The sequence below is a fragment of the Salmo salar genome, chromosome 09, assembly GCF_965601325.2.
Source record: "Salmo salar chromosome 09, fSalSal1, whole genome shotgun sequence".
In the NCBI taxonomy this organism is placed as follows: Eukaryota; Metazoa; Chordata; class Actinopteri; order Salmoniformes; family Salmonidae; genus Salmo; species Salmo salar.
In genome coordinates this window covers 82,729,646-82,756,820 of record NC_138299.1, presented here as the reverse complement: position 1 = coordinate 82,756,820, position 27,175 = coordinate 82,729,646, and the positions used below count along the sequence as shown (strand labels likewise).

Here is a 27,175-nt window from a genome sequence, read left to right as displayed (position 1 = left end):
CATTTACATTTAAGTCATTTAGCAGATGCTCTTATCCAGAGCGACTTACAAATTGGTGCATTCACCTTATAATATCCAGTGGAACAACCACTTTACAATAGTGCATCTAAATCTTTTAAGGGGGGGGTTAGAAGGATTACTTTATCCTATCCCAGGTATTCAGTGTACAACGCAAAACCACAAACAATGGATGAAGAGCAGAATTATGACTATATCCACTAGTTATCAAAATCCAGAAAAGAGCTGTTAAATTCTACAACCACCTAAAAGGAAGTGATGCCCACACATTCCACTACAAAGCCCTCACCTACAGAGAGATTAACCTAGAGAAGAGCCCCCTCAGACAGCTGGTTCTGGGGCTCTGTTTACAAACACAAAGAAACCCAACAGAGCCCCAGGATAGAAACACATGTAGACACAACTAAATTATGAGAAAGCAAAAAGACTACTTGACACACTGGAAAGAATAAACAAAAAAAACGAGCAAATTGGAATGCTATCTGGCCCTAAACAGAGAGTACAAATTAAGAAAATTAAGAAAACTGACCCCAAATTAAGAAAATCCTTGACCATATAAAGACTATGTACTCAGTGCGCATAGCCTTGCTATTGAGAGAGGCTGCCATAGGCAGACCTGGCTCTCGAGAGAAGACAGGCTATGTGCCCACTGCCCACAAAATGAGGTGGAAACTGAGCTACACTCCCTAATCTCCCGCCAAATGTTTTACCACATTAGAGACACATATCTATCCACATTTGTTATTACGGGTCTTGTCCCGTGTATTGTTGTGCATTTGTTATTACGGGTCTCGCCCCATGTATTGTTGTGCATTTGTAATTATGGGTCTCGCCCTGTTTATTGTTGTGCATTTGTTATATCGGGTCTCACCCCGTGTAGTGTATTGCGGGTCTCGTCCCGTGTATTTATTATTGGTTTCCCTGTGTTTTTGTATACGTGTTTGTTTTGGGCTTCGTCTCCGTGCCTTTCCATGTCATGTTGTATATTTTGGGCGGAGTATCATACCCTCCTATTACGAATTCCTGTGCCTGTGTCCAATAATTTATACAACGTGACAGAATAACCCACCCTAAATGGAGACAGCGGGAATGTCCCGTCCGACGCCAACGCAACTTTGGCAGCTGCAACTGGCTCGTCCACAGCCGCAGCTTCGGCAGCTTCAACTGGTCTGTCCGACGCCCCTGTAACTGGCCCGTCCGATGCCGCCGCAACTTCGGCAGCTGCAACTGGCCCGTCCGACACAACTTCGGCAGCTGCAACTGGCCCGTCTGAGGACGAAGCAACTTCGGCAGCTGCAGCTGGCCCTGACCGACCCGTACCACGTTCCTGTGGTCGTCCTCGAGGCCGGTGTCGTCCCGCTGCTAGTGCAGTGTGTCAGAGGAGGGGTACGGTCACGGTTTCCCCCGGTACTGCTGCTCATTCCGGAGATCTATGTCACCGGCATCTAGGTGTCACTGAACTGTCTCGTTACACACACCTGATTCCTATTCCCCTGATTAGTAATTGTATATATGTGCCCTCTATTCACCATTGTCTGGTCGATTACTGTTCCCATGTACGTTGGTCTGTGAGTACCTGTGCTTTGTTATTTTGGCTTTCGTGCTGAGTGTATTGTGCACTTTTTATTACGGGTCTTGTCCCGTGTATTGTTGTGCATTTGTTATTACAGGTCTCGCCCCGTGTAGTGTACTGCGGGTCTTGTCCTGTGTATTAATTATTGGGCTTCGTCTCCGTGCTTTTTCATGTCATGTTGTATATTCTGGGTGGAGTATTAAACCCCCTTAATATGAATTCCTGCGCCTGTCTCCAATCATTTATACAACGCGACATTGAATATATAACAGACTCACATCCTATTGAATTGAATATACATATAACAGTCAAATCTTTTGAATTGAATATATAAGAGATAGACTCACATCCTATTGAATTGAATATATAACAGACTCACATCCTTTTGAGTTTCTTGTATGGAGAGAAGGCTCCAGCAGGGATGTTCTTGATTAGGTTCTGTTCCAGACGACTGATGGGGAGGTGGAAAGAGGGAGAGGGGGATAGGGGGAGAGAGGGAGAGAGAAACATCAGGTTACTTCAGAGAGAAATACATTCTCATTTATCCTGGTCTTTCAGCTAAATATACAGTATGACTCTTAAGGGAGAAAGTGTGTGTCTAAGTGTCTGTTCATGTCCATGGCCTCCTCCTCCTCTTCCACCTCCTTCTCAAATCAAATGTTATTAGTCACATACACATATTTAGCAGATGTTATTGCGGATGTAGTGAAATGCTTGCGTTCCTAGCTCCAACAGTGCAGTAATATCTAACAATTAACAACAATACACACATCTAAAAGTAAAAGAATGGAATTAAGAAATATATATACAGTTGAAGTCAGAAGTTTACATACACCTTGGCCAAATGCATTTAAACTCAGTTTTTCACAATTCCTGACATTTAATCCTAGTAAATATTCCCTGTCTTAAGTCAGTTAGGATCATCACTTTATTTTAAGAATGTGAAATGTCAGAATAATAGTGGAGACAGTGATTTATTTCAGCTTTCCTTTATTTCATCACCTTCCCAGTGGGTCAGAAGTTTACATACACTCAATTAGTATTTGGTAGCATTGCCTTTAAATTGTTTAACTTGGGTCAAACATTTCGAGTAGCCTTCCACAAGCTTCCCACAATAAGTTGGGTGATTTCTTGTCACAACTTTGGAAGTATGCTTGGGGTCATTGTCCATTTGGAAGACCCATCAAGCTGATGTCTTGAGATGTTGCTTCAATATATCCACATAATGTTCCTTCCTCATGAAGCCATCTATTTTGTGAAGTGAAGCAGGCCCTCCTGCAGCAAAGCACCCCAACAACATGATGCTGCCACCCCCGTGCTTCACTGTTGGGATGGTGTTCTTCGGCTTGCAAGCCTCCCCCTTTATCCTCCAAAAATAACGATGGTCATTATGGCCAAACAGTTCTATTTTTCTTTCATCAGACCAGAGGACATTTCTCCAAAAAGTACGATCTTTGTCCCCATGTGCAGTTGCAAACTGTAGTCTGTCTTTTTTATGGCGGTTTTGGAGCAGTGGCTTCTTCCTTGCTGAGTGGCCTTTCAGGTTATGTCGATATAGGACTCATTTTACTGTGGATATAGATACTTTGTACCTCTTTCATCCAGCATCTTCACAAGGTCCTTTGCTGTTGATCTGGGATTGATTTGCACTTTTCGCACCAAAGAATGCATCTCGTTCCTGAGCGGGGTGACGGCTGCATGGTCCCATGGTGTTTATACTTGCGTACTATTGTTTGTACAGATAAATCTGGTACCTTCAGGCGTTTGGAAATTGCTCCCAAGGATGAACCAGACATGTGGAGGTCTACAACTAGGCACAGTCAACTCAGTGTATGTAAACTTCTGACCCACCGGAATTGTGATACAGTGAACTATAAGTGAAATAATCTGTCTGTAAACAATTGTTGGAAAAATGACTTGTGTCATGCACAAAGTAGATGTCCTAACCGTCTTGCCAAATCTATAGTTTGTTAACAAGACATTTGTGGAGTGGTTGAAAAACAAGTTTTAATGGCTCCAACCTAACTAAAATACAGCAGAATAGAATACAGTATATATATATATATATATATATATATATATACTGTATTCTATTCTATATATATATATATATATATATTCCATTCTATAGATGAGTAAAGCAGTATGTAAACATTATTAAAGTGACTTGTGTTCCATTATTAAAGTGACCAGTGATTCCATGTCAATGTACATAGGGCAGCAGCCTCTAAGATGCAGGGTTAAGTAGCTGGGTGGTAGCCGGCTAGTGATGCCTATTGAACAATCTGATGGCCTTGGGATAAAAGCTATCTTTCAGTCTCTCGGTCCCCGCTTTGATACACCTGTACTGATCTTGCCTTCTGGATGATAGCGGGGTGAACAGGCCGTGGCTCTGGTGGTTGTTGTACTTGATTATATTTTTTGCCTTCCTGTGACATCGGGTGCTGTAGGTGTCCTGTAGGTTTCTGAGGGTCTTAGGGGCAAGCCAAATTTATTCAGCCTCCTGAGGTGCTGTTGCGCTTTCTTCACCACACTCTCTGTGTGGGTGGACCATTTCAGATCGTCAGTGATGTGTACGCCAAGGAACTTGAATCTTCCACCTTCCCTACTGAGGTCCCTCTGCTGTTCCCTGAAGTCCGCAATCAGCTCTTTCGTTTTGTTGATGTTGTGGGAGAGGTTATTTCCTGACACCACTCCGCCAGGGCCCTCACCTCCTCCCTGTAGGCTGTTTCGTCATTGTTGGTAATCAAGCCTACTACTGTTGTGTTGTCTGCAAACTTGATGATTGAGTTGGAGGCGTGCATGGCCACGCAGTCATGGGTGAACAGGGAGTACAGGAGGGGGCTGAGCACGCATCCTTGTGGGGCCCCTGTATTGAGGATCAGCGAAGTGGAGGTGTTGTTTCCTACCTTCATCACTTGGGGGGCGGCCCGTCAGGAAGTCCAGGACCCAGTTGCACATAGCGGGGTTCAGACCCAGGGCCCCAAGCTTAATGATGAGCTTGGAGGGTACTCTGGTGTTGAAGGCTGAGCAATAGTCAATTAACAGCATTCTGACTTAGGTATTCCTCTTGTCCAGATGGGATAGGGCAGTGTGCAATGTGATGGTGATTGCATCGTCTGTGGATCTATTGGGACGGTTAGCAAATTTTAGTGGGTGTAGGGTGTGATCCTTAACTAGTCTCTCAAAGCACTTCATGACGACCGAAGTGAGTGCTACGGGGCGATAGTCATTTAGTTCAGTTACCTTTGCTTTCTTGGGTACAGGAACAATGGTGGACATCTTGAAGCAAGTGGGGACAGCAGACTGGGATAGGGAGAGATTGAATATGTCTGTAAACACTACAGTCAGCTGGTCTGCGCATGCTCTGAGGATGTGGCTAGGGATGCCGTCTGGGCCAGCAGCCTTGCGAGGGTTAACACGCTTAAATGTCTTACTCACGTCGGCCACGGAGAATGAGAGCCCACAGTCCTTGGGAGTGGGCCACGTCGGTGGCACTATGTTATCCTCAAAGTGGACAAAGAAGGTGTTTAACTTCGATGTCTGCGATGTGGCTAGTTTTCCCTTTGTAACCCGTGATTGTCTGTAGACCCTGCCACATACGTCTCATGTCTGAGCCATTGTAGTGAAGCATTGCCTGTTTGATTGCCTTACGGAGGGAATAAGTACACTGTTTGTATTCGACCATATTCCCAGTCACCTTGCCATGGCTAAATGCGGTGGTTTGCGCTTTTTGTTTTGCGCAAATGCTTCCATCTATCCACGGTTTCTAGTTTGGGTAGGTTTTAATAGTCATTGTGAGACCTGGCCCAGTGGGCTGTGTTGTCTGGGAGATGGAGGATGGAAGTGGGCTGCTGTGCTTTATGTCTGTAGTGGTATCTGGGGAGGGTAGTGCAAGGCCACTCAGTACTTCGGCCACAGAGCTACTGGGCAAGGGTCATCTGTCTGAGTGATGGGACCTGCGGCAGCCCCCCACTCCTCTCCCCACACCCCCGCCATGATACATGATACTGAAAACTGCTGTTCACAAACGCTCTCCATCCAACCTCACTGAGCTCGAGCTGTTTTGCAAGGAGGAATGGGCAAAAATGTCAGTCTCTCGATGTGCAAAACTGATAGAGACATACCCCAAGTGACTTACAGCTGTAATCGCAGCAAAAGGTGGCGCTACAAAATATTAACTTAAGGGGGCTGAATAATTTAGCACGGCCAATTTTTCAGTTTTTGATTTGTTAAAAAAGTTTGAAATATCCAATAAATTTCGTTCCACTTCATAATTGTGTCCCACTTGTTGTTGATTCTTCACAAAAAATTACAGTTTTATATCTTTATGTTTGAAGCCTGAAATGTGGCAAAAGGCCGAAAAGTTCAAGGGGGCCGAATACTTTCGCAAGGCACTGTATCTCCTAGTCCCACCCCTCTGTCCCCTGTGCCTGTCCCCTTCGCTACCTGCTGCAGCACCTCAGTCCTCCTCTCTACTCCCCCAAATCTCTCAATCCCACCCTCTGTCCCCCTACCTCACTGCACCACCATATATCTGGGTCCACTCTCCAGTAGGGTTGTGATGAAACCAGTATTGCAATATGTTATCCATGGCAAAAATGAAAACAGGAAGCAGACCAAAGTCTTTGGTCCTTTAAAAACCTGCTGTAGGTAAAGTATTGTGTGAAATAGCTTGGAAAATAAAGACGTGACTGTGGATGACAACATAATGATGTTTGTTTCCAATATTAGAGCTGTTTTCCTAAAGAAGTGAAACCCCCGTTGTGTTTTGTTTCCTTGCCACGATACTAAGGAGTATCGCGATACTGTTATGGTCCCGGCCCTTCTCTGGAGGCATGTGTGTGTCTGCTAATGGGTCCTAGTAAGGAAATGACTCTAAAGGAAGATAATGATTGCATATACAGTGCATTTTGTTACATTACAGCCTTATTCTATAATGGATTAAATAAAAATATATATATTAATCAATCTACACAGAATACCCCATAATTACAATGCGATAACAGGTTTTACATTTCTTTTAGCAAATGTATTACATATAAAAAACAGAAACACCTTATTTACATAATTATTCAGACCCGTTGCTATGAGACTCAACATTTTGCTCAGGTGCATCCTGTTTCCATTGATCATCCTTGAGATGTATCTACAACTTGATTGGAGTCCACCTGTGGTAAATTCAATTGACTGGACATGATTTGGAAAGGCACACACCTGTCTATATAAGGTCCCACAGTTGACAGTGCATGTCAGAGCAAAAACCAAGCCATGAGGTCGAAGGAATTGTCCATAGGGCTCCGAAACAGGATTGTGTCGAGGCACAGATCTGGGAAGGGTACCAAAAATGTCTGCAGTATTGAAGGTCCACAAGAACACAGTGGCCTCCATCATTCTTAAATGGAAGTTTAGAACCACCAAGACTCTTCCTAGTGCTGGTCGTCCAGCCAAACTGAGCAATCAGGGAAGAAGGGCCTTGGTCAGGGAGGTGACCAAGAACCCCCGAGTTCCTCTTTGGAGATGGGAGAACCTTCCAGAAGGACAACCACCTCTCCAGCACTTCACCAATCAGGCCTTTATGGTAGACTGGCCAGACGGAAGCCACTCCTCAGTAAAAGGCACATGACAGCGCGGTTTGAGTTTGCCGAAAGGCCCCTAAAGGACTCAGACCATGAGAAACAAGATTCTCTGGTCTGATGAAACCAAGATTGAACTCTTTGGCCTGAATGCCAAGCGTCACGTCTGCAGGAAACCGGGCAACATCCCTACGGTGAAGCAAGGTGGTGGCAGCATCATGTTGTGGGGATGTTTTTCAGCGGCAGGGACTGGGAGACTAGTCAGGATCGAGGGAAAGATGAACAGAGAAAAGTACAGAGAGATCCTTGATGAAAACCTGCTCCAGAGTGGCTTCGGGACAAGTCTCTGAATGTCCTTGAGCGGCCCAGCCAGAGCCCGGACTTGAACCCGATTGAACATCTCTGGAGAGAATTGAAAATTCCTGTGCATTGACGCTCCCCATCCAACCTGACAGAGCTTGAGAGGATCTGCAGAGAAGAATGGGAGAAACCGTCAAGCTTGTAGCTTCATACCCAAGAAGACTCAAGGCTGTCATCGCTGCCAAAGTTGCTCCAACAAAGTACTGAGTAAAGGGTCTGAATACTTATGTTAAAGTGACATTTTATTTTTTATAAATTTTTTTGAAAAATCTGTTGGTCATTATGGGGTATTGTGTGTAGATTGATGAGAGAAAAAAACAACTTAATCAATTTTAGAATAAGGCTGTAACGTAACAAAATGTGGAAAAAGTCAAGGGGTCTGAGTACTTTCCGAATGCACTGAGTATACAAAATATTCATAGACTGACCAGGCTGACATAGACTGACCAGGTGAAAGCTGTGATCCCTTGTTAAATCCACTTCAATCAGTGTACTGTAGATGAAGGAGAGGAGACGGGTTAAAGATGTTTTTTTAAGCCTTGAGAATATTGAGACACGGATTGTGTTTGTGTGCCATTGAGTGGTTGCATATTAAGATGCAAAATTTAAGTACCTTTGAATGGGGTATGGTAGTAGGTGCCAGGCACACCTGTTCATGTCAAGAACTACAATGCTGTTTTTCACACTGAACAGTTTCCCGTGTGTATTAAGAATCGTCCACCACCCAAAGGTCATCAGCCAACTTGACACAACTATGGGAAGCATTATAGTCAACATGGGAAGGTGTTCCTAATATTTGGTATACTCCGTGTATATTTAGGCAGGAACAGGGAAAGCTTATACAGAGACAATATAGACTCTGCTCTAAGGGATCTATTTACTCTGATTTCTAAAGTACAGATTGAGTGGATATTGTTTTGGCTGTTGTTCCTGAGCGGTGGGTGGAACAGTAATTCGAACCTGGCAGAGGAACGTGAAAACAATTCTAAGAGAAATGACTATCGGACCCCAGCAAAGTCCTGACAATACATCATTTCATTAGTGGTACATTGTTTCTGGCTATAGTAAGCGCTGGAGTAATGTATCCTACCTTCCTACCTTAACATATCCATTTGTTATTCAAAGGTCATACACTATTGGCATAACAACAGCGGTGTAGAAACGGTACATATCAGAGCAATTACCCACCTGTCCTTTAGCGCAAACAAGAGTGGGAGCGATCGATATGTATATCAAATATCCTGACTGAGAAGATATGGACGCGCTCCAAAGTAGAGCGGAAATCCAATCAGCCTGTGGTACGAGGCAGCAGGCACACACACACACAGCCACACACAGCCACCACACACACACACACACACACACACACACACACACACACACACACACACACACACACACACACACACACCACACACACACACACACACACCACACACACACCCACACACACACACAAACACACATATCCCCCCCCCAAACAAGGGTGGTTGGGTCCTAGAAAAGCTGCACCTTATCTCAGTAAGTCAAGCCGCTAACAAGGCCCCATGGGGTGCAGAGAAATGTCTGAGCCACCTAGCTGAGACTGATCTCTGAGATGGGGCAGGCAGAGAAACCACAGATCCATAGGTGAGGAGTCCACCTGTGTGTCAGTCAGCCACTCAGCCAGCCAGTCAGCCAGACAATCAGTGTTAGCCACTAAGCCAGCCAGTCAGTCAGTCAGTTAGCAAGTGAGCCAGTCAGCCAGCCAGTCAGTAAGCCAGTCAGTTAGCCTGTCAGTAAGCCAGTCAGTTAGCCAGTCAGTTAGTCAGTCAGTCAGCCAGCCAGCCAGTCAGTTAGTCAGTCAGCCAGCCAGACAGTCAGTTAGCCAGTCAGTCAGTCAGGAGGATAGGAGAGGATGTTTATGTGTCAGTCTCAGTACAGAGTAGAGTCAGACACCAGGCACCTGGACCAGCAGTAATGAGCCTGTTAACTGATGAAGCTAATGGGGTTTGTTCCATTACAGGAGCAGGTAGGTAATAAACACACAAAAACAAAAAGACCAGTGTGTTTTGTACTCTACGTTTTGTACAAAAACAGGATGTTTCCAAATGAACTATACAACGTTCTGAGTGTACCAATAATGAAGACAACAGGTGATATACATGAATAAAAGCGATAGTGATTGTTAAAAAGCATTGTGGAGTAAAGTTAGTCTACTTACATCTCTACGATGCCCTCTGGTAGGTTGGCAGGGATCTCAGTCAGGCCCTTGCGGCGACAGTCCACAATGTTGTTGTTGCAGGTGCAAGAGGCCGGACACACTGATGCTTGGGGAATACAGGTATGAGGCTTCGCCTGAGCTGGGCCTGAGAAAGAGAGAGAGGGCAATAGAGAGAAAGAGGAAGAGAGGGAGATCGAGAGAGAGAGCAAGAGAGGGTGATAGAGAGAGAGAGGGCGATAGAGAGGGAGAGCGAGAGAGCGAGAGAGGAAGAGCGAGAGTGGGAGATAGAGGGAGAGTGAGCGAGAGAGAGAGACAAAAAGGGAGCGAGAGAGACAGAGAGCGAGAGGGTGAGAGAGAGAGAGAGAGTGAGAGAGAGAGAGAGGGAGCGAGAAAGAGAGGGAAAGCGTATGAGAGACATATGTTTCCCATGCCAATAAAGCCCCTTAAATTTAAATTTGAGAGAGAGAGAGCCCCTGTGCTGGTAAAAAAATGGTATCTCTCATATGTTTCCCATGCCAATAAAGCCCCTTAAATTTAAATTTGAGAGAGAGAGAGCCCCTGTGCTGGTAAAAAAATGGTATCTCTCATACGCTTTCCCTCTCTTTCTCGCTCCCTCTCTCTCTCTCTCACTCTCTCTCTCTCAAATTTAAATTTAAGGGGCTTTATTGGCATGGGAAACATATGTTCACATTGCCAAAGCAAGTGAAATAGATAATAAACAAAAGTTAAATAAACAATAAAATGAACAGTAAACATTACACTCACATAGTTCCAAAAGAATAAAGACATTTCAAATGTCATATTATGTTTATATACAGTGTTGTAATGATGTGCAAATAGTTAAAGTACAAAAAGGAAACTAAATTAACATAAATATGGGTTGTATTTAAAATGGTTTGTTCTTCACTGGTTGCCCTTTTCTTGTGGCAACAGGTCACAAATCGTTTTGCTGTGATGGCACACTGTGGTATTTCACCCAATAGATATGGGAGTTTATCAAAATTGGATTTGTTTTCAGATTCTTTGTGGGTCTGTGTGATGTGTGGGAAATATGTGTCTTTAATATGGTCATACATTTGGCAGGAGGTTAGGAAGTGCAGCTCAGTTTCTACCTCATTTTGTGGGCAGTGTGCACATAGCCTGTCTTCTCTTGAGCAAGGCTATGCTCACTGAGTCTGTACATAGCTTTTCTTAATTTTGGGTCTGTCACAGCGGTCAGGTATTCTGCCACAGTGTAGTCTCTTTTTGGGGCCAAATAGCATTCTAGTTTGCTCAGTTTTTTTTGTAATGTCTCAAGTAATTATCTTTTTGTTTTCTCATCATTTGGTTGGGTCTAATTGTGTTGCTGTCCTGGGGCTCTGTGGGGTTTGTTTGTGTTTGTGAACAGAGCCCCAGGACCAGCTTGCTTAGGGGGCTCGTCTCCAGGTTAATTTCTCTGTAGGTGATGGCTTTGTTATGGAAGGTTTGAGAATCGCTTCATTTTAGGTGGTTGTAGAATTTAACGTCTCTTTTCTGGATTTTGATAATTAGCGCGTATACCCAATAATTCTGCTCTGCATGCATTATTTGGTGTTTTATGTTGTACACTCACAAAAGTTCCACAAGAATAGAGACATTTTAAATGTCACGTTATGGCTATATACAGCATTGTAACGATGTGCAAATAGTTCAAGTACAAAAGGGAAAATCTCTCTCTCCTCTCTCTCTCTCTCCTGTGTTATTGTGTTTATTTGCAGGTTAATTAAGGGGCTGACTCTAAGGTGGACAACTGTATTTCTGCTGCGTCTGCCTGCTGGAGATTCCTCAGCTGATTTAAGGCTGCAGGGAGGGGGTGGGAGGTGTTCATTAGGCCCAAAAGTGAATACTTTTACCAATTATATCCTGGAGTAAATTAAACAAGAACACCAACCTATTCTACTGATTCAGTGGCTTTTCAATCTGAGCCATGAAAGAATGTGTTAATTTGGAGATAACATGGGTACGTACATTGTTTAGTGTTTGTAGTACAGTGTGTTGTCATGGGGATTTAGCGTACCTGTACAGGTGAAGTCTTTCTTCTGGACATCAGGGATGTTGAGGCCCCTCATGTTGGCAGGCGCCATGCATTGGGTGAAGAGGGCCAGGCCACGCCTCTGCCGCAGCCAGTCAGACAGCCAGGACAGGTGGCAGTCGCAGTGCAGATTGTTAGAATGTAGACGTCTGCAGAGGGAGGAGGGGAGAGAGAGGCAACAGCAGTAGTCAGTGCGGGTTGTTGGCTGCAGAGGGAGGGAGGAGAGAAAAAGAACAGCCACAGTGTTCAGTGCCACAGTAGATGGCCAGTGGCATACCATAATGTATGAGAGAAATGACCAAATCTAAGGCTGAAAAGAATAATCCACTCACTGAAATATATGTTCACAAAATGTAAAGACCTTCTAAGGCTACCTAGCAGGTGGAACGGTGTTAGGAGTCCTCGTTCACTCATGGCAGCAGAGCTGTGTTTATGACTCTGTGACTCCTCTGTCCTTGACAGAGATGTGGTTGTCATAACCGAGACCAAAAAGCTACTAATATGTATCTGTATCTAATATGTATCTGTCTGTATCTAATATGTATCTGTCTGTATCTAATATGTATCTGTCTGTATCTAATATGTATCTGTCTGTATCTAATATGTATCTGTATCTAATATGTATCTGTATCTAATATGTGTCTGTGTCTAATATCTGTCTGTATCTAATATGTATCTGCATCTAATATGTATCTGTATCTAATATCTGTCTGTATCTAATATGTATCTGTCTGTATCTAATATGTATCTGTCTGTATCTAATATGTATCTGTATCTAATATGTATCTGTCTGTATCTAATATGAATCTGTCTGTATCTAATATGTATCTGTATCTAATATGTATCTGTATCTAATATGTGTCTGTGTCTAATATCTGTTTGTATCTAATATGTATCTGCATCTAATATGTATCTGTATCTAATATCTGTCTGTATCTAGTATGTATCTGTATCTAATATGTATCTGCATCTAATATGTATCTGTATCTAATATCTGTCTGTATCTAATATGTATCTGTATCTAATATGTATCTGTATCTAATATGTGTCTGTATCTAATATGTATCTGTATCTAATATGGATCTGTATCCAATATGTATCTGTATCTAATATGTATCTGTATCTAATATGTGTCTGTATTTAATATCTGTCTGTATCTAATATGTATCTGTATCTAATATGTAGCTGTATCTAATATGTATCTGTATCTAATATGTATCTGTATCTAATATGTGTCTGTATCTAATATGTGTCTGTATCTAATATGGATCTGTATCTAATATGTATCTGTATGTCTGTATCTAATATGTATCTGTATCTAATATGTATCTGTATCTAATATGTGTCTGTATGTCTGTATCTAATATGTATCTGTATCTAATATGTATCTGTATCTAATATGTATCTGTATCTAATATGTATCTGTATCTAATATGTATCTGTATCTAATATGTGTCTGTATCTAATATGTATCTGTATCTAATATGTGTCTGTATCTAATATGTGTCTGTATCTAATATGGATCTGTATCTAATATGTATCTGTATGTCTGTATCTAATATGTATCTGTATCTAATATGTATCTGTATCTAATATGTGTCTGTATGTCTGTATCTAATATGTATCTGTATCTAATATGTATCTGTATCTAATATGTATCTGTATCTAATATGTATCTGTATCTAATATGTATCTGTATCTAATATGTGTCTGTATCTAATATGTATCGGTATCTAATATGTGTCTGTATCTAATATGTATCTGTAGCTAATATGCATCTGTATCTAATATGTGTCTGTCTGTATCTAATATGCATCTGTATCTAATATGTATTTGTATCTAATATGTATCTTTATCTAATATGTGTCTGTATCTAATATGTATCTGTATCTAATATGTATCTGTATCTAATATGCATCTGTATGTAATATGTGTCTGTATCTAATATCTGTCTGTATCTAATATGTATCTGTATCTAATATGTATCTGTATCTAATATGTATCTGTATCTAATATGTGTCTGTATCTAATATGTGTCTGTATCTAATATGGATCTGTATCTAATATGTATCTGTATGTCTGTATCTCATATGTATCTGTATCTAATATGTATCTGTATCTAATATGTATCTGTATGTCTGTATCTAATATGTACCTGTATCTAATATGTATCTGTATCTAATATGTATCTGTATCTAATATGTGTCTGTATCTAATATGTATCTGTTTCTAATATGTGTCTGTATCTAATATGTATCTGTATCTAATATGCATCTGTATCTAATATGTGTCTGTCTGTATCTAATATGCATCTGTATCTAATATGTATTTGTATCTAATATGTATCTTTATCTAATATGTGTCTGTATCGAATATGTATCTGTATCTAATATGTATCTGTATCTAATATGTATCTGTATTTAATATGTGTCTGTATCTAATATGTGTCTGTATCTAATATGTATCTGTATCTAATATGTATCTGTATCTAATATGTATCTGTATCTAATATGTGTCTGTATCTAATATGTATCTGTATCTAATATGTGTCTTTATCTAATCTGTGTCTGTATCTAATATGTATCTGTATCTAATATGTATCTGTATCTAATATGTATCTGTATCTAATATGTGTCTGTATCTAATATTGGTCTGTATGTAATACGTGTCTGTATCTAATATGTATCTGTATCTAATATGTATCTGTATCTAATATGTGTCTGTATCTAATATGTATCTGTATCTAATATGTATCTGTATCTAATATGTATCTGTATCTAATATGTAGCTGTATCTAATATGTATCTGTATCTAATATGTATCTGTATCTAATATGTATCTGTATCTAATATGTATCTTTATCTAATATGTATCTGTATCTAATATGTATCTTTATCTAATATGTATCTGTATCTAATATGTGTCTGTATGTCTGTATCTAATATGTATCTTTATCTAATATGTGTCTGTATCTAATATGTATCTGTATCTAATATGTATCTGTATCTAATATGTATCTGTATCTAATATGTATCTGTATCTAATATGTATCTGTATCTAATATGGATCCTTCTGCAGATGCAAGAATGGTCTCTCTCTCTTAGCCAACACCTTCATTTCCTCAAGTCCTCCCTCCCCCAAAGAAGAGGACAGGACACGATACACTGGGGCTAAATCCCTATCTCACAACAGCCATTACGGGACCGACTGGGCGAGAGGAGAGGAGTTGAGAGGAGAGGAAACAGAGGGAGAGAGGGAGGGGGGAGAAAAAGTAATGTCAGCAAATAAAACAGGCTCTATACCCTTTACAAAAAGTCTGCAAATGAAATAGGGGTGTGATCCGGTTAGGGGACAGGAATTGCTCATTGAGGAGAGCAGCGTGGGCTGTAGTTTTAATGGAGCTCTTCCCATTATAAATCCAGTTTATAGCCTCCCGTTGTTCCGGATGAATTACACACCAGTGGGATTAGAGAGATGGACGGATGGAGGGGATGAGCTCCACACTGAGACAGAGCAGAGGGCTCATACACCACGACTCTGTGGTCAGCTGTGTGTGCATGCTTATGTGTGTGTGTGTGTGTACATGTGTGTGTGTGAGGTGAGCTAGGTGCACATGTTCATCCTCAGAGCCTGCACAAAAAGGCAACTCATCTCATCCAGTGATCCACAAACACTGTGAAAACGACTGGCTACCCCTTTAGCAGTAGGAGGCTTCGCACTCTATTTGTCTGGAGTGATTGAATGGCAAAGCACCATGGGGTGATATCATTTGATCTAATTGAATGGCTGCTGGACAAAGCTCGTAAAGAGAGCATTGGGGAGAGAAACAGAGATAGAAATAGAGAGAGATAGAGAGCGAGAGTGCACAGAGCTCGGTAATCCAAGCTATTTCATCAGAAACCTGGATCCATCCACCTTCCATCCCATCACTACATCGCCCCATCCCTGCTAAATGGATTACAGACATTTCTAAACATTTGATTTAATAAGTTGTTTTTACGAGCAGCAAATTCAATACAGAGATCTCAGGGATATTAGAGCCAGAAAATTCAATACAAAGGAACTGGGAGCAAGAGGAGTAGGGGGAGCCTCGGCTCCGATAATTCAATACCTGCTAGGGAGCAGCAGGCTGGCCGTCACAGCATCAGCAAATTCAATCCTGGGGAGGCGAGGAGGCGGAGAGGGGATGGGGAGGAGGAGGTGAGGGGGCTGGGGCTAAGCCTGTCTGAGTGGACTGATTGATGGGAGGCTTTCCAGAACAGACTGCCGAGCCAGGGAGCATATAGCGTAGTCCTAATGCAGGGGGAGTGGACAGCTCCTGGCCTCCAGACCTCCAGACCTCAGGCCCCAGAGGAGTACCGGCAGCAGGCAGGAAAAGAGCTGATGACTGGGGGGCTGGGGGCGAGGACACTGCAGGGTCACTGTGACCCCTGAAACACTGTGGGTCTGAGATGAGCCCCGGGTGTCAGGGTCGGTCTGTCTATCTGTCTGTACGTATGCATCCCCAGACCCAGGCCCAACCAGATCAGACCTGTGTCTACTGTTGTCACTGGATCGTTGAGCAGTGAAACACTCAGATCACATGGTCATAAGAACCCCAGAGCCCACTGCTAATACACAAGGTCAGCCACAGAATGGAAACATCCGGTGAGTTTGAGCACTGTGGAATGATTTGAACTGATTGTGGTCGGGGAGACAGTGTAAGTGGAGCGGGTACAGTAAAAAAGTAATGCACCGGTCACAGGGGACAGAGACAATGCCTGCTTAAAAAAAACAGCATAGATCAGTAGAAATGTCATGCTGGTCCACGCTTGTCTATGCTGGTCTATGCTGGTCAGTGCTGGTCAAGCTGGTTAGTGCTAGTCGGATGCTGGTCAAGATGGTCTGACCAGCAGGGTCTAGCTGGTTATGCTGCCAAACCAGCCTTCCTTGTGTTTTCCCTAGTGACCAGACTTTTCTGTGTTTTTGCTGGTGATCAGCATACTCTGTATGTTTGGTGGTGATCAGCCTTTGCTGTGTTTTTGTTGGTGACCAGCCTTCGCTGTGCTTTTGATGGTGACCAGCCTTTGCTGTGTTTTGGACACTGGTGACACTCATTCTAACCCTGATAGTTATTCTGAATGCAGATTGAGGGTGAATACAAGTTAACATTTTAGGATATCCCCAGTCAGGCTGATCTACAAAAGTTGTGTGCATTGTAGATCAGATTCCTTCACATTTTAAACATCATTGAAATGTACTGCTAAAACATATCTGCCACGTGTGAAAATGTCTGTAAAAATAGGAAGTATTAGCTTTGCAAGCCAGCATAAAATGACTTGCTGCTTGTTTTGCAGGTGGCCAGGATATTCTGGTGACCAGCTTATGTGTCCAAAACACAGCGAAGGATGGTCACCGGCAAAGAAATCAACAAAGATTGGTCACCAGCAAAATCACAGCGAAGGCTGGTCACCAGCAAAAACACAGCGAAGGCTGGTCACCAGCAAAAACACAGCGAAGGGGAGGCGGTGGTCACCAGCAAAAACACAATGAAGGTTGGTCACCAGCCAGTGCTGGTCTATGCTGTTTTCTTCAGCAGGGGCTTCAGACTGCCCCAGAGGTTCATGGGTGAAGAACTCCAGTGAGCTGGCATTCCATTGCCCTGGCGACCGGAGAGGCCCACCCAATCAATCATCAGAGAACAAGGGTTGCCAGGGTTTGTTGACAACAACGACAAGAGTGTGTGTGTGTGTGTGTATACATAGTGTAAGAAGGAACATCATGTTATTTTTGGAGGAAGTCAGAGCTCTTGAAGTTGTAACTCGTGGCGGTAATTGGGCCGTAATGGTTAAAAGCATGAAACAAAGGAGAGGTAACCACTCATTATGGAGATGGATCCTGTTTCTACTCAGCTCCTTGGTGGCATTTCACAATGGTTGACTCATATAATCCTCATATACTCACAGAGTCCGCAGCTTGGGCATGTGGTTGAAGCTAGACAGAGGGATGAGGGTGATGTTGTTGTTGTTGAGGGTGCTGCAAAAGAAAAGAAAAATTGCCACAATACACAAATACTCTAATTTCACAAGTAGAAAAAGTATGTTTCATAAGTAGAAAAATAGAAAAAAACCTCGAGAGAAAGTAGAGGACTAAGAAAGAAACACAATTAATGGACAATGAGCCTATCTATCTATCTATCTATCTATCTATCTATCTATCTATCTATCTATCTATCTATCTATCTATCTATCTATCTATCTATCTATCTATCTATCTATCTATCTATCTATCTATCTATCTGTCTGTCTGTCTGTCTGTCTGTCTGTCTGTCTGTCTGTCTGTCTGTCTGTCTGTCTGTCTGTCTGTCTGTCTGTCTGTCTGTCTGTCTGTCTGTCTGTCTGTCTGTCTGTCTGTCTGTCTGTCTGTCTGTCTGTCTGTCTGTGTATATCCACCAGTGTAGCAGTGCAATAGCAATAGCAGTAGTGCCACACACACACACACACACACACACACACACACACACACACACACACACACACACACACACACACACACACGCACAGTGCCTCTGGTGGTTTGAACAACAAAGAAGCCCTATATGTCTGAGTACTGATTGTCAGACACCTGCTGTCCAGTCCACAGCACACTGTCCATGCCATACCATATCATGCCATATCCCCTGCTCTGCAGTGTGTTGTGGGCCATAGGATGCTTCAGGTGCTGGCGTGTGTCCATAACAGTGTGTAATAAGCTTTAATAATTCAATTCAATAATATTATCAACAGCAGTATAGAGAGAGAGAGAGAGAGAGAGAGAGAGAGAGAGAGAGAGAGAGCAGTAATTGCAGATGGCAGTCATCTTCCCTTCCTCTCCGTCCAGCAACAGTAACTGTGATTAGTGCTACTTAGCTGACTTAATCTTGTAATATAGCCATCCCACCCCTCCGTCACTACCTAACCCCCTCCACCTCCTTCCACCTCCCCCATCCCCTCTGCACCACCTTCTCCGGGAAGGCCAAATGTGTGCCTGTTATTTCTCAATTTGGGACTTTAATGGTTCCCACTCTGTTCGGTAGCTAGAAACATAAAGTGATGAATCCTGTCGGCATGACGACGGAGAAAGTGGAGCAGAGGGTCGTTTTCCAGAGTTTTACTGTGTTCAAGGGTCCTACTGTACTATTATGGATAATGAGTGGTTTAGGGGAGACTAGAGATGGTGCTGATCGCAGCAGATCCTCAATATGGAGTGGACGGACTGACCCGCTGGTTTTACAGTTCATGCATGTTTAGGAAAGTGGAGGGAGCACCAGACAGGGGCCACTGGTGTGACGCCATGTATGAACTCTCACTGTAACAGGCTAATTCAAACTGAATAGCCCCATAAAGGAGAGAGGAGGAAGATGGACATGACAACAACGCAGTGCGGTTTAACATATCTGCGATTGGACTTAATTCGAACAGTGGAAATCCACATCTAGGCAACAGCAATGCTAGCTAAATAACTAGGACTGCATGAAAAAAAGGGAAAAATCCCTTAAAATAAAACATACTTGTGGAATTCTAAATTATGTTTTAATATTTATATTGGAAGCAATCAGCAGGGGGAGCAATTTACTAAGAACGAGGGGGAAAAATGCAACAAAATGGCACCAAAAATTATTGTTATTCTACAATTAAATGATATACGGGGCAGAATCACCGTTGTCAGTGCTGACCAAATCGGCAGTTCTAGTGAAGAGAGTAACTCTATCCCTATTGTCAAGGACACTGTGGCTCTGTGGCAACGCCCTGGTAAAACCCTGTAACACTGAGACTAAGGGGGCAGCGCCCTGGTAAAACCCTGTAACACTGGGACTAAGGGGGCAACGCCCTGGTAAAACCCTGTAATACTGGGACTAAGGGGGCAACGCCCTGGTAAAACCCTGTAACACTGGGACTAAGGGGGCAACGCCCTGGTAAAACCCTGTAACACTGGGACTAAGGGGGCAACGCCCTGGTAAAACCCTGTAACACTGGGACTAAGGGGGCAGCGCCCTGGTAAAACCCTGTAATACTGGGACTAAGGGGGCAACGCCCTGGTCCCACCCTTTAATACTGAACCATATGCAGGAGAAAATGTCCCAGGAAGGCCACTCACATATCTCTCACTCTTTCCTCCTTCTCCCACTGGGAAGAGAGAGATTTTCCAAGGAGTTCTAGGGAGCTGGTGGGGGGGACATGAAGTTATTAACAGGCAGTGGAATGTATTCATATATGTTAAGGGAAGCCAGGCTTACCCAATAAATTGACCAATAAAAAAATAAAAAAATGTGTTTCAAAATGTTCCTTCAATTCACCGGAGGCTGAATGTATCACACCGGAATAAGCATCCGTGTGAGCAAAACAGCGCCCCTCTGTCTCTGTATGTGTAGACCATCTACCTGACTCTGTCTGGTCAAAAAGAGTATGACATTGTTGCCGCCCATAACAATGAATGCAAGAGAAGTCAGCGAGCGTTTGGCCTCCCTTGATAAAAAAAGTATAAAATAATAGCCAATCAGCATTGAGCTAAACTGAGTGAGCTCAACTGTGAATGGTCCTGGTGCACCAAGGCAGTTTGGATTTGGCTTAACTCCAGTCACATCACTTCAAGAGCAATGCAACACTGACAGAAACAACTTGAATTGTTGTATCTCGTTGTGTTGTTGTCCTCCGGTGGCTAGTTAGCTAGCTAAAATGGGTCCTTCCTAAATTAGCCATGGATGGAGATAGGGATTTGGACTTGTGGTTTTACTTAATTCTTCGTACAGGCCAATGATTATATCGCCGATTCTGATCCAACCATAAATTCATACATTGTGCCTCTGGCTTAAGAGTATGGAAGTTCAATATGTAGCTAAATGTAGAAGGCTAATGTTAACTAGCTAACGTTGCCCATGAATGGAAGTTAGGCTTGCGAGCAAGCGTTTTAGCCAGGTAGCCTTGGACATCAAAAAATAAAAGCATGTACTGTATGACAGAGTCATAGACCGTTTAGGCAACATGAAAGAGGAAGGTGTCATTGGCACACGGTGAGTAAACATGCACGAATACACACACACACACACACACACACACACACACACACACACACACACACACACACACACACACACACACACACACACACACACACACACACACACACACACACACACACACACACAAATCAGTACCATCAGAAACATTATCTTGCTTGACAATGCTGTAAGTCATGTAACTGTTTGTTATATGCAATATGCTTTGTGGACTCCACCGGACAGATGGTGCTCTCCGGTTTTGTGATGAAGCAAAGGTTTGGTTGAATTTATTCTGCCACTGTGTCTTCTTACTGTCTCGGCCTGAGGCCTATATATCACAGTGTCAAGGCATATGATCTAACAGGTTATAGAGCAAACAACACAATTATGACAGCACACAGGTTGTAATACTGTATGGTTTTATTATCCTGGCTTGGCTTCCCCGGTGATTTTACCCCTGCTGTTAAAGAACAAAAGATAGTGTGGGATGGATGCACACACACACACACACACACACACACACACACACACACACACACACACACACACACACACACACACACACACACACACACACACACACACACACACACACACACACACACACACACACACACACACACAGCTGTCGTGATAAAGAGGAAACAGAAACCACTAAGGAGCTACATCCATATTTCAACATGGTCGTTTTTTGAAACGGTCTGGTTCTAGAGGCCATTAGATTGGATTTCCTGGGTCCCAATGTAATTTGTCCCGATTTCAGTAATCACACAGACATGACAGAACTTCTCCAGTATGTAGACTAAATAGCTCTTTCAAGGTCTTTGTCTAGTTAAACCCCACTAACCTGCACATCTCATAGGAGAACGTTAAAAAACAGCTTTATGGCTAAATATGATAAATTCCAAGGGCTGCTCTGTTACAGCTGGCATTAGCCTCTCAGGATGAGTAATTGCGTGTCTGTCTGTCACAGGGGGACATGTTTAGTGTTTACAGTGCTGCAGTGCTGTATGGGACCTCTTTCTCTCTGTCCCCAGTCAGCCAGGCAGCAGGCAGTGATGGAGCTGAGTCTTTAAAAGAGCAGCCCATGAGGGAGATGCTATCGCCTGTTGTCTGTTGCAGAGGGCTTGCAGAGTTAGGTCACTGCCTCCGCCGTCAATCTCTCTCTCTTTCAATATTTTTTTCTCTCTCATCCCCGTCTCTCTGGCTGCACTGTTGGGGACCACCGCTCTCCCTGTTACCTCTCTATCACTCACCTCTCCACTAACATTCAAGTTCTACTGAAACACCTAGCGTGTAGCACTCTCTCTCTCTCTCGCTCTTTCTCTCTCACCCTCTCTCTCGCTCTCTCTCTTTCTCTCTCACCCTCTCTATCTCTCCCACTCCCTCTCTCTCCCCCCTCTCTCTCTCTCCCTCTCTCTCTCCCTCTCCCCCCTCTCTCTCTCTCCCTCTACCCCTCTCTCGCTCTCTCTCTCTCGCTTGCTCTCTTTCTCTCTCACTCACTCCCTCTCTCTCTCTCTTTCTCTCTCACGCTCTCTCTTCATCTTCCCCGCTCTCTCTCTCTCTCTCTCTCTTTCTCGCACCCTCTCTCTATCCCTCGCCATCTCTCTCTCTCTTTTCTCTCTCACACTCTCCCTCTCTCTCTCCTTTTCTCTCTCACGCTCTCTCTCCCCATCTTCCCCGCTCGCTCTCTCTCTTTCTCTTGCACCCTCTCTATCCCTCTCCCTCTCTCTCGTTCTATTTCTGTCTCTCTCTCTCTCTCTCTCTCTCTCTCTCTCTCCATCTCTCAAGTTCCTCATTTAGAGAGGCAGTCAGTCTGTTTGTACCAATCTCTTTTATTCAGCTTTTTATGCTTAGTTCTTTTCTTTCCCTGCCTTGAATCTGCACAACATGAATTAGTGTGAGCAACATGTATGTGTTTGCTGAATGAAACACTACTGAACCACTGCTTGTTAATGAAATCAGGGAATCTTCCTGACATAGTATAATACTGCAGGAAGACAATGGCATCTATGTCCATTATGATGCTTTAATGAAACGGGATCAAATCAAATCTAATTGTATTTGTCACATGCGCCAAATACAACAGGTATTGCATTTCAGTGAACCTTACAGTGAAATGCTTACTTATAAGCAATAGTTTATCCACAATTATAACTCCCTGTGTAGCAAAACACTGTTACTTTATGGTTTTATTTACAGTTATATCCATGTCCTGGTCAATATAGTTATTCTGCTATTAACCGCCCCACCACTTCTCCTTTAAACAGTGACGGACTCCGTCCAAAGTGTACGGGCTCAGAGATTTTCATTTCTGCTACAAGTTATTTATTTGCTCTCTGCTATGCAGACAGATTTCCCACAGTTGAAAAAATACCTACTTTGAGGTCTTGAGTGCTCTCTGCCTCTCTCCAGACCCTCATTAAGGCTTTTTGGAGAGGGCCCCTGGATACTTCACTTTTAAAAGAGGGAAGACTGCTTGGAGCCAGGAATCAGCTGAAACCAGAGAGGGAGGGCTGGGGCTGTAATGGAAAGGGGAGGTTCAGGCTGGTGGGTAAGACAGGGCTGGAGGAGCAAGGGGAGGGTCAGGCTGGTGGGTAAGACAGGGCTGGAGGAGCAAGGGGAGGGTCAGGCTGGTGGGTAAGACAGGGCTGGAGGAGAGAGGGGAGGGTCAGGCTGGTGGGTAAGACAGGGCTGGGGCTGGAGGAAAGAGGGGAGGGTTGGGCTGGTGGGTAAGACAGGGCTGGAGGAGCAAGGGGAGGGTCAGGCTGGTGGGTAAGACAGGGCTGGAGGAGAGAGGGGAGGGTCAGGCTGGTGGGTAAGACAGGGCTAGGGCTGCAGTGGAAAGGGGAGGGTCAGGCTGGTGGGTAAGGCAGGGCTGGGGCTGGAGGAAAGATGGGAGGGTTGGGCTGGTGGGTAAGACAGGGCTGGAGGAGAGAGGGGAGGGTCAGGCTGGTGGGTAAGATAGGGCTGGAGGAGAGAGGGGAGGGTCAGACTGGTGGGTAAACAGGGCTGGGGCTAGAGGAGAGAGGGGAGGGTCAGGCTGGTGGGTAAGACAGGGCTGGGGCTGGAGGAGAGAGGGAAGGGTCAGGCTGGTGGGTAAGACAGGGCTGGGGCTGGAGGAGAGAGGGGAGGGTCAGGCTGGTGGGTAAGACAGGGCTGGGGCTGAAGGAGCGAGGGGAGGGTCAGATTGGTGGGTAAGACAGGGCTGGAAGAGAGAGGGGAGGGTCAGGCTGGTGGGTAAGACAGGGCTGGGGCTAGAGGAGAGAGGGGAGGGTCAGGCTGGTGGGTAAGACAGGGCTGGGGCTAGAGGAGAGAGGGGAGGGTCAGGCTGGTGGGTAAGACAGGGCTGGAGGAGAGAGGGGAAGGAAAGGCTGGAGGAGAGCATACAGCTCAGGGGAGCTGACTCTATAACAGATACTCACAGAGGCTTGAAATCAAAGCCTGAGAGACACGCAATGCAACATGACAGTGTAATCAGGAGTAGCAGCACACTGCTCTGCCATCGTGTGTGTGTGTGTGTGTGTGTGTGTGTGTGTGTGTGTGTGTGTGTGTGTGTGTGTGTGTGCGTGTGGGCGTGTGTGTGTGTGTGCGTGTGGGCGTGTGCGTGTGTGCGTGTGCGCGTGTGTGTGTGTGTGTGTGTGTGTGTGTGTGTGTGTGTGTGAATCTGAGAAAGATCAATTTCAGGTAGTAGGTGAGGAGATTTTTGCCAACCCCTTTGACTGTTCTCTCAACGGGCAGAGGGGTTAGAGTGGTAGGCTGTAATATCCGGGGGAATGAGAGGTGACGTTTCCCATGGGTTCTGCTCCTGGCCATTTCTCAATGGGGTTGAGAGGGGGAGGGAGGGGTGAGGGGGGAAGGAGGGGGGAGGGATGGGGCTTTGGTGAGGCTGATTTAAGAGTCCCGCTCCATCCCACGGATGACCAGATTGACTTCCATCTCTCTCTCTCTCTCTCTCTTCATCTTCATCACCTCACTCAGCCCTCACTATAGACATTGTGAGTGTGTGTGTGTGTGTGTGTGTGTGTGTTTGTTTGTGTGATGGAGTGTGTGTGTAGAGGGTCTGCTTTAATAAAGCCTTGAGTGTTTAAACCATGCATTGTGCAGGTTCCGTCTGTGTGTGTGGCTTTCCTCTCATCTCCTGATCATCTCAGATTCCTTCCCTCCCTCCTGTGAGATGTGACATGATTAACATGGAACACTGGTAAAACTCACCACCACCAGGCCGGGCGACCAAAGGCGCGGGGGCGTTGGAGACCGTGGGAGAAGAAGTGTGGAGGCAGCCGTGGAGTTTAAAGAACCAGCCTGGAGTTTAGACATCAAAACAAATGAGGCCACCGTAACTCATCATCTACTTGTTGCTGCGTGACGGAATCCATCCGAAAGGATTGGAATCGTTTGCCTTTGTTCTGCTTAGCGTGGAGGGTTCAGCTAAAGCACACAGACGCAATCAGATGTTATCCTCCTAATTGAAATAAACCTGCAGAGGCTGTATAGAGAAATAACATGATCTGCAGCTCTAAATCCATGTGGTTTGTGTCTAAGTGAGGGCTTATGAGAGAAAAACCACAACAGTAAGGCACTTGGCATTTGGACATTGAAACCCCAGCGATGTTATCCAATAGAGACATGCTTTATGGCTTCTGATAGAGGAGGAAGGAGAAAGTAGGGGAGAGGAGGGTGGAGAGAGGAGAGGAGGGGAGACAAGAGAGGGGGGAGGGGGATGAGAAAAATAGCAGATGAGGAGGATTCAGGTTTAGGTTCTGTGGCAGATGGAGGGTACCCAATTGCAGCCAGAGGGACAGGTAGGACGGACAGAGAGACAGACAGAGAGAGAGAAAGAGAGAGACATGAGTACCAAGCCATTGATGAGGCCATTACAGCTTAAATGAGGACAGATTGAATCTAAGCTGCGTGGAGGGTTGGCTCTGCTGGGACACGGTGGGGTCGTTTCTCTCTCAGCCCATCTCTCCACTCCTCTAACTTCCTGCTTCCTACCACCACTGCGCTGCTTTGGCTCAGTCACACTTCCCAACCTTCCAGTGATATTGCAAGGGGCAGAGTCTGGTGGCAAGGCAATTTCCTGTGCTGAAAAGTGCTGTTTGTGAGCTAATGATAGCCCCCCCCCAACACCTCTTACTCTAATCCATCCTACTCTTACCCTGTTTCAGTGTAACTCTTCCCCCCCTCTCTCTCTCTCTCTCTCTCACTCTCTGTTTCTCTCTCTCTCTCTCGCTCTCTCTCTCTCTCTCTCTCTCTCACTCTCTCTCTGTCTCTTCGTCCCTACTTCTATTTATCTCTCCCTGTTATTTGACACATACAGACTGTTGTATTGGCTGAAGGCAACCTTTCAATCAGACCACACTGCGACATAAAGACTGATGTGTCCTGTGGGAGGCATACAGTACTGGTGCTGGTGCTTAAAAATGCATGGAATATCTGATTCACACTGATTCCTCAACCACTGACTGTCTCTTCTCTCTCCCTCCCTCTCTCTTCTCTTCTCTCCCTCTCCCTACTCTATCTCCTCCCCCTCTCTCTTCTCTCCCTCTCTCTACTCTCTCTCCCTCCCTCTCTTCTCTCCCTCCTCTATCTCTCCCCCTCCCTCCCTCCCTCCCTCCCCTCCCTCCCTCCCTCCCTCCCTCCCTCCCTCCCTCCCTCCCTCCCTCCCTCCCTCCCTCCCTCCCCTCCCTCTTCTCTTCTCTGCCTCTCTACTCTCTCTCCCCCTCTCTCCCTCTCTCTTCTCTCTCTTCTCTCCCTCTCTCTACTCTCTCCCCCTCTCTCTTCTCCCCCCCACTCTACCCTCGCTCCCCCTCTCTCCACTCTCTCATTCTCTCTTCTCTCTCTCTACTCTGTCTCTCCCCCCTCTCTCTTCTCTCCTTCTCTCTACTCTCTCCCTCTCTCTTCTCTCCCTCTCTCTCTGGGTTATATGCTCCTCTGTGAGCTATGACTGGGCATCCCTCTCCCTGGCAGCATAAAAGCATTAATCATGATGAAGCATCAGCAGTGTTTATGATATAGGCAACAGCGAGGTCAGAGAGGATACGGGCCGAGGGGCAAGGAGACCTCGACTGGGTCAGGTCACATCAATTCCTTGGAAACGGAAACTCTCGCTTCAAAATGGTACAGCTGACTGACTTAACTAGCATGTAAAGACCAGCCAAACCAAAAGCACCGAATAGCTAAAACATATTTTTGACCAGGTCCATTTACAAAAAATACATAAGAAAAAATCACAACCAAAACTGTGGTATCACACTACATATAATGTGACAGGACTCCTCCACCTCACCCACTAAACCATGCTTAATGTGAGTCTGGAAGGAGAGATTACAGTCTAACCAGACACCCAGGAATTTGTAGTTGTCCATGTATTCTA

At 44.5% G+C, this 27,175-nt stretch overlaps 1 protein-coding gene across 1 annotated transcript in view; it reads right to left on the bottom strand.

Annotated features, from left to right (window-relative positions):
• slit3 (slit homolog 3 (Drosophila)) overlaps positions 1-27,175 on the bottom strand; it is a 394,481-nt gene that overhangs the window by 144,453 nt on the left and 222,853 nt on the right. Inside the window, 4 exon segments of the mRNA XM_045724040.2 lie at positions 1,971-2,042; positions 9,731-9,875; positions 11,766-11,929; positions 17,724-17,795. Of these exon segments, the coding sequence (XP_045579996.2) occupies positions 1,971-2,042; positions 9,731-9,875; positions 11,766-11,929; positions 17,724-17,795 (453 nt within the window).